This window comes from Porites lutea, chromosome 4, assembly GCF_958299795.1.
Source record: "Porites lutea chromosome 4, jaPorLute2.1, whole genome shotgun sequence".
Lineage (NCBI taxonomy): Eukaryota > Metazoa > Cnidaria > Anthozoa > Scleractinia > Poritidae > Porites > Porites lutea.
Window position 1 is genome coordinate 12,857,961 of NC_133204.1, and position 16,128 is coordinate 12,874,088.

The 16,128-nt window shown below is 41.7% G+C and overlaps 1 protein-coding gene across 2 annotated transcripts in view; it reads right to left on the reverse strand.

Annotated features, from left to right (window-relative positions):
• LOC140934886 (carboxypeptidase Q-like) overlaps nt 1-13,284 on the reverse strand; it is a 40,671-nt gene extending 27,387 nt beyond the window's left edge. Inside the window, exons 1-2 of one of the 2 annotated variants that reach the window (XM_073384448.1) lie at nt 13,163-13,284; nt 10,158-10,653 (exon numbers count right to left, since the gene is read on the reverse strand). In XM_073384448.1, coding sequence (XP_073240549.1) covers nt 10,158-10,652 — 495 coding nt within the window. In that variant the 5' untranslated portion in view covers nt 10,653; nt 13,163-13,284. Of the gene's footprint in view, nt 1-10,157; nt 10,654-11,504; nt 11,585-13,162 lie in introns of those variants that run through there. The other variant, XM_073384450.1, reaches the window with a different exon arrangement.
• Between the last annotated feature and the right edge of the window lie 2,844 nt (nt 13,285-16,128).

Genomic DNA, 16,128 nt, shown 5'->3' on the forward strand with positions numbered 1-16,128 from the left:
TGACAACGTTGTCAACGATGTCAGTGTGTCACTTTTGTCACTGTTGTCACCGTTGTCACCATTGTTAGTGTTGTCACTGTTGTCATCTTTGTCACCGTTGTCACTGTTGTCACTGTTCTCTCGATTTTTACTGTTGTCACTGTTGTCACTATTGTTACCGTTGTCACTGTTGTCACCATTGTCACTGTTGTCACCATTGTCACTGTTGCCACCATTGTCACCTGTGTGACTGTTGTCATTGTTGTCAGTGTTGTCATCGTTTTCATTTTTGGTACCTTTGTCACTGTTGTGACTGTTGTGACTGTTGTGACTGTTGTCTTCGTTGTCACTGGTTTCACTTTGTCACCATTGTCATCGTTGTTACAGTTGTCACTGTTGTCACTGTTTTCACTGTCATCACCGTTGTCACTGTTGTTACCGTTGTCACTGTTTTCGCCATTGTCACTGTTGTCACTGCTGTCAACGTTGTCACTGTTGTCACCGTTGTCACCGTTTTGACGTTTGTGACTGTTGTCACTGTTGCCACTGTTGTCACCGTTGTCACCGTTGTCACTGTGTTCGCTGTTGTCACTGTTGTCACAGTTGTAAATGTTATCCGTACGAAACTTGCAGCGCTGTACAGCGCCACAAAATCGCTTCAAAATAGCTGTACAGCTAAATTACAGCTGTTTAGCAGCGTTTTAGAAGTCCAGCAGCAGCTTAATTCAAGTTGCAGCGGGATGCAAAAGCGCTGTGCAGCCTTTGAAGCTCTCGGCAGCGGTTTTGCAGCGCAGTTGCCGACTTTCAAAAGCTGCGAAGCAGCTGCAGTAACGCTACAATTTAGCTGCGCTCGATCTGATAGCACAACGTTCTTGAGATTACATGAATCGCCAGAAAAGCCTTGCCACAGATTACGGCTTTTACAACGAGAAAACTTTGACTGTACCTCTAAGAAATGTGAGTAAGCCTGTGTGCAGGGGAGATTACTTACTGAATAAACCTTCAAATTCTACTCTTACAATGAATTTTGATTCCGTGACTGGCGAGTGTGGGAATGTTATCGCTAATTCCCTAGAGACATTCTAGGCTGTAATCTAATTGGTCGGCACTTTTGCATAAGATCCCATTACATCTCTAAACAAACATTTGTGACCGTTGAATGTAAGGCGCAAACAGTCACACAAATTTGCAAGTTTTTTGCATCTAGTTCTGTTTCGAGATGGAAGTTCTGTTGATGTTTTTGGATGGAACAGCTCAAAGGTATTTGTGAACAACTGCACTGTACGGTGAATTCTACGCGAAGTACCGACGAATCGAACCAGAGCAAGCAACACAGATGCAAGAATCTTCGCTGGGGTACGAATGCACTTACAAGATTCAAACGTTCAACGATAATGTACGTTCCTAAGTCCATTGTAAATTTAACGACGACCAAATTAAGATTGGGTTGATTTCTTTTATGAAAAAAGTGTAGCAGATCGTCGATCATGGACAAAACCAGGGGCGGATCCAGGATTTTTTTTAGGAGGGGGTGCACTCCTCTCTTGCTCTACTTCAACCCCAATAAACCACACAGTTTTTTTTTGGCAGAAAACCAGTAGTATTAAGAAAACCGCAGGGCATCACAGGGGGCGGGGGGGTGCGCACCCCCTACACCCTTCCCCTAGATCCGCCCCTGAAAACGTCAAGGTGAGCGATGTCAGGCTTAACGTGTTGCAACGAATCAAAATATCATTTGGCTGTTGTCCGGTGTAAACTTTATGTAGAAAAGTCGCTGTTATTCTCTTTATTTTTTAAAAAAGATAAACTTCAATGTCTGCATGTTAATGGCAGTTCTTACATTTATATGAGTGACCGCGACTGCTGAATATTTACAAAGCGAGACTGTTGCAGATTTGTTATGTCACTTACTTTTGTAACGTGTACGCGTGGATACTAATAAAGTATCAGTTGCATTTTGACTTTCTAGTGGTTTTTACTCCTCCTAAGGCCTTGTCAACTCCTCAACCATGTTTCGTGATTATTGTATTATTGAAGTCTGCATTTTTTTTTGTACTAACCGGTAACAACATTCTTTGTCTTTTCGAAGCCACTTTGCAGCGCAGATCGTGATTCGGCAATTTTCTGCACCGCTGCAATAGCACTGTTTATCGCTGTCAAACGGCTTTCCACTGCAGCGCAAACCCGCCAAAATTTGCTACTACTGTAGCCAGCCCTTATGCATTCATTCTGAAGCGCTGCAGCAGCGCTCCTCGTTTCGTACGGGTGTCACCGTTGTCACTGTTGTCGCTGATGTCACCGTTGTCCCTGTTGTCACCTTTGTCACCGTTGTCACTGTTGTCACTGTTGTCGCCGTTGTCACTGTTTTCACTGTTGTCACCATTGTCATCGTTGTGACTGTTGTCACTGTTGTCATCGTAGTCACTGTTGTCACTTTTGTCACTGTTGTCACCGTTGTCACTGTTGTCACCGTTGCCACTGTTAACGTTGTCACTGTTTTTCACCGTTGTCATATTTGTCACTGTTCTCACTGTTCTCATCGTTCTCACCGTTGTCACTGTCGTCACTGTTGTCCCCGTTGTCATCGTGGTTACTGTTGTCACCATTTTCAACGTTGTGACTGTTGTGACTGTTGTCATTGTAGTCACTGCTATCACTGTTGTCACGGTTGTCAAAGTTCTCACTGTTCGCACTGTTGTCACTGTTGTCACCGTTGTCACCGTTGTCACCGTTGTCACCATTTTCAACGTTGTGACTGTTGTGACTGTTGTCATTGTAGTCACTGCTATCACTGTTGTCACGGTTGTCAAAGTTCTCACTGTTTTCTCTGTTGGTAATGTTGTCACTGTTGTCACCGTTGTCACTGTTGTCATCGTAGTCACTGCTGTCACTGTTGTCACAGTTGTCATTGTTGTCGCTGTTGTCACTGTAGACACTGTTGTCACCGTTGTTACTATTGTCACCATTGTCATCGTTGTCACTGTTGTCACTGTTGTCGCCGTTGTCACTGACCTCACTGTTGTCATAGTTGTCACTGTTTTCATCGTTGTCATCCTTTTCACTGTTGTCACTGTTGTAACCATTGTCACCGTTGTCACTGTTGTCACTGTTGTCATCGTAGTCACTGCTGTCACTGTTGTCACAGTTGTCATAATTCTCACTGTTTTCACTGTTAGTAGTGTTGTCACTGTTGTCACCGTTGTCACTGTTGTCACCGTTGTCACTGTTGTCACTGTTGTCACCGTTGTCACTGTTTTCACTGTTGTCACTGTTGTCACCATTGTCACCGTTGTCACTGTTGTCAGTGTTGTCACCCTTGTCAGTGTGTCACTGTTGTCACTGTTGTCATCTTTTTCACCGTTATCACTGTTGTCACTGTTCTCTCCATTGCCACTGTTGTCACTGTTGTCATCGTTGTCCCTCTTGTCACTATTGTCACCGTTGTCACTGTTGTCACCATTGTCACTGTTGCCACCATTGTCACCCTTGTGACTTTTGTCACCGTTGTCACTTTAGTCATCGTTGTCACTATTGACACCATTGTAACTGTTGTCACTGTTTTCACTGTTGTCACCATTGTCATCGTTGTCACTGTTGTCCCTGTTGTCATCGTTGTCACTGTTGTCGCCGTAGTCACTGTTCTCACCGTTGTTACTGTTGTCACCGTTGTCATCGTTGTCACTGTTGTAACTGTTGTCACCATTGTCATTGTTGTCACCGTTGTCATAGTTGTCACTGTTGTCACTGTTGTCATCGTTGTCACCGTTGTGACTGTTGTGACTGTTGTCACTGTTGTCATCCTTGTTACTGTTTTCACTGTTGTCACCGTTGTCACCGTGGTCACTGTTGTCACCGTTGTCACCGTTGTTACCGTTGTTACTGTTGTCATCTTTTTCACCGTTGTCACTGTTGTCACCGTTGTCACTGTTCTCTCCATTGCCACTGTTGTCACTGTTGTCACTATTGTCACCATTCTCACTGTTGCCACCAGTGTCACCCTTGTGACTTTTGTCATCGTTGTCATTTTTGATACCGTTGTCGCCCTTGTGACTGTTGTCACTGTTGTCACCATTGTCATCGTTTTGACTGTTGTGACTGTTGTCACCGTTGTCACTGTTGTCACCGTTGTTACTGTTGTCACTGTTCTCAACGTTGTCACTGTTGTCACCATTGTCACCGTTGTGACTTTTGTGACTGTTGTCACTGTTGTCATCATTGTCACTGTTGTCACCGTTGTCGCTGTTGTCACTATTGTCACTGCTGTCACCGTTGTCATGTTTGTCACTGTTGTCACTGTTGGCACTTTTGTCACCGTTGCAACTGTTGTCACTTCTATCACTGTTGTCACCGTTGTCACTGTTGTATCTCTTTTCACCATTGTCACTGTTGTCGCTGTTGTCACCGTTGTCACTGCTGTCACTGTTGTCACCATTTTTACCGTTGTCACTGTTGTCACTATTGTCACTATTGTCACTGTTGCCACGAGTCTCACCGTTTTGACTCTTGTCACTGTTGTCACCGTTGTCATCGTTGTCACTTTTGGCACTGTTGTCACCGTTGTGACTAATCTCACTGTTGTCACTTGTGCCATCGTTTTCACTGTTTTCACTTTTGTCATCATTGTCATCGTGGTGACTGTTGTGACTGTTGTGACCATTGTCACCGTTGTCACTGCGATCTCTGTGGTCACTGTTGTCATCATGACAACGATGAGAACGTCCGGTTGAAGTTGCCGTCGCCCCGAAAACGTCTCTATCTGAAGTTCCCTAGTGACAACGGTGACAACGGTGACAACAGTGACAACGATGACAATGGTGACATTAGTGACAACGGTGACAACAGTGACAACAGTGTCAACAGTGTAACAGTGAGAACTATGACAACTGTAACAACAGTGACAACGATGACAACAGTGACAACACTGACAATGAGGACAACAGTGATAAAGGTCACTACGGTGACAACAGTGACAACAGTGACAACAGTGAAAACAGTGAGAACTATGACAACTGTAACAACAGTGACAACGATGAAAACAGTGACAACACTGACAATGAGGACAACAGTGATAAAGGTCACTACGGTGACAACAGTGACAACAGTGACAACAGCGACAACAACAGTTACTGTTGTGACTGTTGTCATTGTAGTCACTGCTATCACTGTTGTCACGGTTGTCAAAGTTCTCACTGTTCGCACTGTTGTCACTGTTGTCACCGTTGTCACCGTTGTCACCGTTGTCACCATTTTCAACGTTGTGACTGTTGTGACTGTTGTCATTGTAGTCACTGCTATCACTGTTGTCACGGTTGTCAAAGTTCTCACTGTTTTCTCTGTTGGTAATGTTGTCACTGTTGTCACCGTTGTCACTGTTGTCATCGTAGTCACTGCTGTCACTGTTGTCACAGTTGTCATTGTTGTCGCTGTTGTCACTGTAGACACTGTTGTCACCGTTGTTACTATTGTCACCATTGTCATCGTTGTCACTGTTGTCACTGTTGTCGCCGTTGTCACTGACCTCACTGTTGTCATAGTTGTCACTGTTTTCATCGTTGTCATCCTTTTCACTGTTGTCACTGTTGTAACCATTGTCACCGTTGTCACTGTTGTCACTGTTGTCATCGTAGTCACTGCTGTCACTGTTGTCACAGTTGTCATAATTCTCACTGTTTTCACTGTTAGTAGTGTTGTCACTGTTGTCACCGTTGTCACTGTTGTCACCGTTGTCACTGTTGTCACTGTTGTCACCGTTGTCACTGTTTTCACTGTTGTCACTGTTGTCACCATTGTCACCGTTGTCACTGTTGTCAGTGTTGTCACCCTTGTCAGTGTGTCACTGTTGTCACTGTTGTCATCTTTTTCACCGTTATCACTGTTGTCACTGTTCTCTCCATTGCCACTGTTGTCACTGTTGTCATCGTTGTCCCTCTTGTCACTATTGTCACCGTTGTCACTGTTGTCACCATTGTCACTGTTGCCACCATTGTCACCCTTGTGACTTTTGTCACCGTTGTCACTTTAGTCATCGTTGTCACTATTGACACCATTGTAACTGTTGTCACTGTTTTCACTGTTGTCACCATTGTCATCGTTGTCACTGTTGTCCCTGTTGTCATCGTTGTCACTGTTGTCGCCGTAGTCACTGTTCTCACCGTTGTTACTGTTGTCACCGTTGTCATCGTTGTCACTGTTGTAACTGTTGTCACCATTGTCATTGTTGTCACCGTTGTCATAGTTGTCACTGTTGTCACTGTTGTCATCGTTGTCACCGTTGTGACTGTTGTGACTGTTGTCACTGTTGTCATCCTTGTTACTGTTTTCACTGTTGTCACCGTTGTCACCGTGGTCACTGTTGTCACCGTTGTCACCGTTGTTACCGTTGTTACTGTTGTCATCTTTTTCACCGTTGTCACTGTTGTCACCGTTGTCACTGTTCTCTCCATTGCCACTGTTGTCACTGTTGTCACTATTGTCACCATTCTCACTGTTGCCACCAGTGTCACCCTTGTGACTTTTGTCATCGTTGTCATTTTTGATACCGTTGTCGCCCTTGTGACTGTTGTCACTGTTGTCACCATTGTCATCGTTTTGACTGTTGTGACTGTTGTCACCGTTGTCACTGTTGTCACCGTTGTTACTGTTGTCACTGTTCTCAACGTTGTCACTGTTGTCACCATTGTCACCGTTGTGACTTTTGTGACTGTTGTCACTGTTGTCATCATTGTCACTGTTGTCACCGTTGTCGCTGTTGTCACTATTGTCACTGCTGTCACCGTTGTCATGTTTGTCACTGTTGTCACTGTTGGCACTTTTGTCACCGTTGCAACTGTTGTCACTTCTATCACTGTTGTCACCGTTGTCACTGTTGTATCTCTTTTCACCATTGTCACTGTTGTCGCTGTTGTCACCGTTGTCACTGCTGTCACTGTTGTCACCATTTTTACCGTTGTCACTGTTGTCACTATTGTCACTATTGTCACTGTTGCCACGAGTCTCACCGTTTTGACTCTTGTCACTGTTGTCACCGTTGTCATCGTTGTCACTTTTGGCACTGTTGTCACCGTTGTGACTAATCTCACTGTTGTCACTTGTGCCATCGTTTTCACTGTTTTCACTTTTGTCATCATTGTCATCGTGGTGACTGTTGTGACTGTTGTGACCATTGTCACCGTTGTCACTGCGATCTCTGTGGTCACTGTTGTCATCATGACAACGATGAGAACGTCCGGTTGAAGTTGCCGTCGCCCCGAAAACGTCTCTATCTGAAGTTCCCTAGTGACAACGGTGACAACGGTGACAACAGTGACAACGATGACAATGGTGACATTAGTGACAACGGTGACAACAGTGACAACAGTGTCAACAGTGTAACAGTGAGAACTATGACAACTGTAACAACAGTGACAACGATGACAACAGTGACAACACTGACAATGAGGACAACAGTGATAAAGGTCACTACGGTGACAACAGTGACAACAGTGACAACAGTGAAAACAGTGAGAACTATGACAACTGTAACAACAGTGACAACGATGAAAACAGTGACAACACTGACAATGAGGACAACAGTGATAAAGGTCACTACGGTGACAACAGTGACAACAGTGACAACAGCGACAACAACAGTTACAACTGTGACAACGTTGTCAACGATGTCAGTGTGTCACTGTTGTCACTGTTGTCACCGTTGTCACCATTGTTACTGTTTTCACTGTTGTCATCTTTGTCACCGTTGTCACTGTTGTCACCGTTGTCACTGTTGTCACTGTTCTCTCCATTGCCACTGTTGTCACTGTTGTCACTATTGTTACCGTTGTCACTGTTGTCACCATTGTCACTGTTGCCAGCATTGTCCCCGGTGTGACTGTTGTTATCGTTGTCAGTGTTGTCATCGTTGTCCTTTTTGGTACCGTTGTAACTTTTGTGACTGTTGTCACTGTTGTCATCGTTGTCACTGTTTTCACTTTTGTCACCATTGTCATCGTTGTGACTGTTGTCACTGTTTTTACCGTCATCACCGTTGTCGCTGTTGTCACCGTTGTCACTGTTTTCGCCATTGTCACTGTTGTCAACTTTGTCACTGTTTTCACCGTTGTCGCCGTTTTGACGTTTGTGACTGTTGTCACTGTTGCCACTGTTGTCACCGTTGTCACCGTTGTCACTGTTGTCGCTGTTGTCACTGTTGTCGCTTTGTCACCGTTGTCACTTTTGTCACTGTTGTCACCGTTGTCATCGTTGTCCCTGTCGTCACTGTTGTCACCATTGTCACTGTTTTGACCGTTGTCATAGTTGTCACTGTTGTCATTGTTGTCACCGTTGTCACTGTAAGTTGTCACTGTTGTCACTGTTGTCACCGTTGGCATCGTTGTCACTGTTGTCACTGTTGTCACTGTTGTCACCGTTGTCATTGTTGTCACCGTTGTCATTGTTGTCACTGTTGTCACTGTTGTCATCGTTTTCACTGTTGTCACCGTTTTCACTGTTTTCACTGTTGTCACCATTGTCATCGTTGTGACTGTTTTCACTGTTGTCACTGTTGTCATCGTAGTCACTGTTGTCACCGTTTTCATTGCTGTCTCTGTTGTCGCTGTTGTCACCGTTGTCACTGTTATCACTTTTGTCAGCGTTGTCACCGTTGTCACTGTTGTCACTGTTGTCACCGTTGTCATCGTTGTCACTGTTGTCACTTTTGTTACTGTTGTCACCTTTGTCGCTGTTGTGATTGTTGTCACTGTTGTCACCGTTGTCACTGTTGTCGCTGTCGTCACCGTTGTCACCGTTGTCACTGTTGTTTCCGTTGTCACTGTTGTCACCGTTGTCACTGTTATCGTTGTTGGCACTGTTGTCACCGTTACCACTGTTGTCACTATTGTCACCTTTGTGACCTTTATCACGGTTGTCATCTTTTTCAGTGTTGTCACTGTTGTCATCGTTGTCATCGTTGTCACTGTTGTCATAGTTGTTATAGTTTTTACTGTTTTCTCTGTTGACACTGTTGTTACCGTTGTCACTGTTCTCAGTGGTGTCACCGTTGTCACCATTGTCACTGTTGTCACTGTTGTCACTTTTGTCGCCGTTGTCACCGTTGTCACTGTTGTCACCAATGTCATCGTTGTCACTGCTGTCACCGTTGTTACGGTTGTGATGAAGGTCAGTGCAGTCCGTTATGGGCGGCCTGCTGTGCGGGAGGTTTCGAATTTGATTCCCAGGTATAATCTTTAATCCTTGTTTCGATTGATGGAGAGAAGATAGTGAAATGAGCGCACCTAAGGCTTGTTAGAATCGTTTGTACTTTTGAGTGGACACAAAATTTTGTACCAGAATAATTTAAACAATATCGCGTTTTTTTTAATATATTTTTCAAGGGCTCTATAGATGTAATTAGTTATCTGCAATAACACCAAAGGAAATTTCTCATGAAAGCCCGAGAAAAATGTCAAAATTTCACAAAATTACACCTTACACATGATATTTTCAGAATTTACCTTTGTTTTCACAATCCTTGTGAAATTTGACATTTATTTATAGGGTTCCTAGGACAAATAGTCTTTGATGACTAATTATATCTGTAGCCCTTGAAAAATGTAAAAGAGAATGCGATATTGTTTAAATTATTCGGTACAAGATTTTTGTCCACTGAAAATTGAAATTTCTCAAATTTCCTGATGGATTACCTCTTAAAAACAATGGAAAATTAAAACGGGTCTGGCGCTCGCTCAGAGGTTCAAACAAGAAGGCTTGGGATGTTGGATGGGGAAATTTTGATGTTTTGGGTGACTGTGACCGCTCACGCCGGGAGGCGGCAGTTGAATAGAAGTGGTCGCATATGGAGTTCCATTGCTCTCATACTACTAACACTATATCAATATGTGTCAGTAATAGAGAAGAGAAGTTACGCTACGTTACCATGGTAGCAAAAAAGTTCTGGATCTCAACAAACCGTGGTCCTTCAAAAAAGGCAGAAAAAAAAACGAAAAAATTGACATGTTCGACTTTGTTCCTGTGCATGATTTCACTCAGGAACAAAACGGTAGCCCATGCTTTTCTTCCATCGTTCAACAATGCAAATAGCCCTCTCTGTCAAGAAAGATTGTTGTGATCCAGAAACTTTGCTACCATGGTAATGTGACGTCACACTTTTCCTTTCTATACATGAATCAAGAAAAAAAACATACCTCGGCAGCTCTTTCCTGAAGCTCATCAAATGATTGGACAACCAGCACTTCAGCGGTAATGCCATCTGGAGTAGTACCAACACTACTACCCAAGCCAAGCAATGCTATGGGATAATTCCTTGGCAATATCATACGCGCTGATTCTTTACCTCGGACCCAATGTGGCACAGTCACTTCCTCGCCATGCACATTATCCAGTTGATCTTGCTGTAATTCTTCTAGCATGTAATCTATTGCATGTTCAAGATTGGCAGAACCTGCAATACGGCTGCCAAATGTGTCCACAAATGTTGCCAATCTGTCGTAAACTTGATGTTTTCCTGGTCCTTCTGTTAAGTAGTTGATTATCTTGTTAGCGTTGCCCCTGAGGTTTTCTATCTCACCTTTTAGCTTGCGGAGTTTTAACAGATCTAAAGCTTGGTTGGCCGTCGTTGTAAACAGAGGTGTTAAAAAACAGATGAGGATTAGTTCCGTGATCCACTGAGCCATAATCATCCTGTTGGACAGATTATGATTAGTCAACAATGCACTTTTATTTAGTTTTTGGTATCTTGGAAAATTAAAAGGTAATTACCTTATAAGACAATAATTCATTGTCTGCAAAAGCAGGTGCAATTTGACTAAATACTAGATCATTCAAGCTTGGCCTTCACCTGGCCCTTTAATGCCTTTGCCGAAAACAACACCATAACTTCGCCATATAGTTTATTTGTCATTAATAAATAAGTTGTGAAGAAACGAACCAGGTCAAATAAGGGGTTCATTGACCTGGAGAAGATGTTTCATTGATCCTTTAAAGTAGATTACATGGCCAAAAGAACAAAGTCAGAGGCGGTCTTCAGCAAGTAGAATACACTGAGTTTAACATGCATCATTGGGAAATGGCTAATTGACTGCTTAGTCCAGGCTAGGTTGACAGTTTAATACAGGTTTGTCCAGCCTAAAAGTTACTTAACAAAACTGAGAAGATTCAGAAAATGAGGACAAGGAGAAACATGTATCCACAAGCCAAGTTCGTCCATTAACACAAAAAAGCTGCTCAGTCTTACTGCACTATTTAGTATCCATAGCCTAGTGGATTCAACAATTTACACGACATTGTGACTTAGGGAAGTAGGGGAAGTAGAAATTAGGAAAATTTGAATTCATTTTAACAATGGAAGGTCTGCCAACGTTATACCGCCTCTGTTCAAGTAATGCCCACTGCATTCTCAAGTAGATTAAGGCCCAGTTCTCAGTTATTTGTGATTTTATGCAAATTTCCCAAAGCCCATTGTTAAAACCTCCAGGAATGATAGATGGTAAGGTAAACTAACCTTAAACAGACTTGAAAAAAGAAATCCAAACCGGGTCACGTGATCGATCAGCCCTGTTCTGTTCGAAAATTGCAACCAACGACGCCCACTACTTGCTAAACGTGTAGCTCCAGTTTCTCTGTAACATTAAAACTTTGACCCTACGAAGCATTCACGAAATCAGCTTGGAATGGTTGGAATCTTTAAAAATTTGTAGGTGCAATATTAGTGTTCATTGATTAGTGCCAGTCCTCCTCTAACTAAAATTTGCGTTAGGAGAAAGACGTGAAATGACTTCGTCTCATTTCAACCATTTTTACAAAAAGACTATCAGTAGCCACGTTTGGACCTACAAAAGGGAAACGGTTTGCTTTCTATATGGTGGGCATTTCGATACAAACGATTTCTCGATAAAATAGGGTGTGGCTGGTCACGTGATGCAGTTATAAACAATTTTTAAAATGAAATTTGAAGATTTCTTAGTCATGATTAGCCTTAATTTATTAGAGCTAGGATATCTTTAAAAACTTTACAATAGACCTCCCCCCTTTAAAATTCTGAGGAATCTGTAAAGAACCAGGCCTTAATCTACTTGAGTTGTCGTATGTTTATTTAACCTGTGGAGTATATGGCACAAAGACATTATTGACATTGCTTCCATTCATTCTGATTTGGTTCAGTTGCACTTGATAGAGTGGTTTTCGTTTGAGTGTCGTAAAACCAAAACCAAAGTAATTACTCTGGCCAATCACATAGGACACAGACAATACATTGAACCAATCAAAGCTCGAAGTAATTACATGTGGCTGACGCAAAGCGCGGGAAAATGCATGCGAGCGCGTCACAATTGGCTTTGGTTTTACTTCTGATTGGATGAAAAGGTGGCGCGAATCTTTTAAGCCAATCGCATCGTGTAGAAAGTGCAAAACCAATTACTTTTCGACACTCAAATGAAAACCGCTCTAAACGTTGCCTCACAAATTAAGTAAAGGCAATGCTTAGTATAGTAAAAATGTTTCATTTCAAAGTGACCCTGTTGTACATGTCATTTGAATGTTTTGCAAATCCCCAGGCAATTTTTTTACCTTTTTTTCCTTAACTTTCCTTTTTTCCAAACCCGTGGCAAATTTATTATTTAATATTCCATTTATTAAAATCTATCCAAGCATACACCTGCCTGTCGATAATGTTTCAGGAGTATTATAGCAGCTTAAGGCCTTTACTCTGAATTTGTAACAATTAATTATAATGAGAATAACTGTAGTTTGTGGCTCAAAGACTTCTCATAAGTACGACATCAAAGCGAACCTTGAAGCAGTGTAGGGTATAGGAGACCTATCGTATGGAATTCAATCCCCAAAGACATTACCTACTCCCAAAAGTTTTTTAAAGAAAGGCGGAACGCCTTAAGAATATTGAACTAAATACAATAATTATTCATAAAAAGGCCTGCTTTTAATTAAATCAAAATAACCTGCCTTTTTTATATTTCTGTACTTTTTCATATCCATCTTGTTTTAGATTATATTTGTTTCAATCGTCATGGCTGAAATTTTTGAATAGGTTTTAAGGATTTACATTGGCCCTTCACGGCATGTCCACAACAGCTCTCGGGTTGCCGCAGACAGACTTGTCTTTTCAAAGGAATGTGTATGTACTAACAATTTTCAATGTTTTATGCGAGAATTAAAAGAAATAATGGGTGTTTACCTTGCTTTTAAGCTTGATGGAAGAATACTTTTGTAAATAAAAATACCGTTGCGGACACTAAACTCCTCTGTAAACGTCCTCGAAACTGTTCCCTGTTAGCCGGGCAGAATCTCCTTTTCCATATTATACGAGAAGCGTTCTGCTTTGAAGTGTTGAGCATGCGTCAGCTTTACTAAGCTACCAATTAAGCACTCGGAATTCCAGATGACATTTTAAGGATACATTAATATAGAATGGAAAGTGCACGCATAGCGTAATTACAAAAGGATTATTCCCCTATAATAGATCAAAGGAGCAACGAACGAAAGAGATTTCTGAAACAAAGCAACAGGGATCGAGCTAAATGGATATTGGGGTGGGTTATTTGAGAGATTACGGCGTCCCTTTTTATAGAGGTTTTTACAATTATACTTAGAAGGGCTTTTTCTTCAGATTTGTCAACCGTTCATCCACATCGCACCTTTACGATATAAAGCATATTTTGCCAAATTTTTTGTTCTTCTGAGGAGTCAAAACGCTTTTTAAATTTGTTTCACAACACAATGTGTGACGATATTTTCCGCCTAAGACTGATTCTGCTTAATTTCTACCTGACAAATACATCGTAATACCTCAGACTTGGCAAAGAGTCGCACTGCTAGAAGATATGCAAGGAGTCATTCCGGGGCTTTGTGGGAATACGGGTGTGGTATATTCCCCGTGGTGTCACCAGCAAGGCTTGCTGCAGGCCAGGTCAATGCGCTATGATGGTTGGTCACGTGATCTCGGTTACATCACCGAAACCGTCACTTCCACACCTACCTCTCGATTTATTTCTTACCGATCACTAACACTGCCCTAGATAAGGATACTATCAGGTTTATCGCCCTACGGCTTGGTCGGCATATCTTATAGTACTTGTTGTACTAGTGTTCAAATCAGGGCTCCTCATATTCATACACATGAAAGACACAACAACATAAGCATGTACACGGCAGGTACCGTTTATACGTCTTTTGTTCTCCCTATTCTTGATTACTGCGATACTGTGTGGAGCTGCTACGGGAATTAACTCTGCAATAAACTGGAGAAGTTGCAGAGGCGCGCAGCACGTTTCTTTATGCGTCTGGGGAGCAGCGAAAAAGCGCTAAATTTCTTAGGTTACGTAGCTCTGGAGAAAAGACGCAAGAGCCATGTACACAATCTAGTTAAGAAATGCTTAAGCAACCCGTTGTCCACAGTTCTTTATGCACTATTTTAATTATAACAAGGATCTATTGCCCAGAAGAACAAGGAACAGTGGTAAACTTAGACTCCCGTGTATAAAGTTAGAATGTACGAAAAAAGCGGCTTTTTTATCATGGGTGTGTAAGTATTAATCAGATTTAGATTTTTAGTTTTTTATGATTTTTCTAGTAATTTAATTTTTAAGACTTTTATATACCATTTATAGCTATTTTTCGTTGTACTTAACGATGACTATTATTTCTATTCCATTAAGTTTATTATATAGGTTCTCTATCTCCAGCAAGTTAAGGCATGGGTTGAAAGGATTAAAAGACCCCTCACAGAGAAGGCAAAGATTTTTTTTTAATGACGCAGAGGGATCCACATGTATCTCACTAAAATAGTTTTGAAAAATTAATCCCAAGCATCACGTGACACTCCTTGGACCATGACGTCACAAAACCTGTTTTCTCAAACGGGGCAAGGTAGTTAAACTTCAGCCTAAATATACTTGTCATCATGTTGTCAGCCAAACTGTCTGGATTGTCAATTGGCCTTACAAGGTGGATTAAACCATTTTTATTAAGAGATATTAAAGTCTTTTATAAGTCACGTGAATTGTTTTTCTTTATTTCGTAATCCTTGCTTCACTTAGGCATACATGTAGGGCTATTTCATATAAATGGCCAGGCCATGGGAAAAACACTGGTGCCTAAGAATATTTGCGGCTCGTTCATTTCCTTTTCCCGTTTTAATTTGAACACTTTGATCATTAACGATCATCTGCAGGTCACGTGACTAATATTTCAACAATAAATATGTCACATATTGTTAAGGCCACTGAGCTATAATTGTTTGCCAAGTTTCATGACGACTGATCAAAAGAATCCGTTTCACATGCCATTTCGCCAAATTATGCAAATTATGAGTTGACCCATGCCTTGACATGGCTGTGATGGATAGCAGTTTTTATCTTGTACAAAAACTGAAGGAGTTACCCTATTGAAATAATTAAAGGTTTCTATCTATATCTATACACAGGAGAGAGTAACTCCCATGCTAAGCCTAAGCAACAGGCTTTTTCACATATCAGTTCATTTTTTAATGGCCGCTTCATTCTGGGGAACTTTTCCTTGCAAAAATCAAGCAACTCTTCGTATCTGTACTCATCTGTAACAGAGCTTCGCACGGAACAAACTTTACGCTGTAGTTAGAAATCATGCATCTGCACGCGCAACTGAGTAAGTTGTATGCTAACAGATAACCAACTAGCCCGAGTTTTTCAAACGTTGTAAGTTGTATGCTAACAGATAACCAACTAGCCCGAGTTTTTCAAACGTTGGATAGCGCTACCCACCAGATAAATCACTAGCCAGCAGATAACTATTAGGGAAACAAATTGCGCTTTTCAGGGGATAGAAATTTATCCAGCGGATAGCGTTATCCAGCTTTTGAACTACTGGGGTCTAATCTGTAGGTTGAGCTGATTTCCAAAATTAACTGTAAGTTATAAGCCAATGAGAAGACGTATAATGAATACAATGTATAATAGTGAAGGTAACAGGTGCCAATTGATAAATGGGCACGTACACGACGCCCAGGACAAATAGTTCGACAGGTGTAAGTGCAAATACAGCTTTGATCAAATAAGGTATATTAAATTTAAGACTTACAAACGTTATTAGCGGACTTAATCACTTTAGTTATCATCACAAGACGAAAATTTTTTTCTCCGACAAAACTTACAATACCTACCGCAG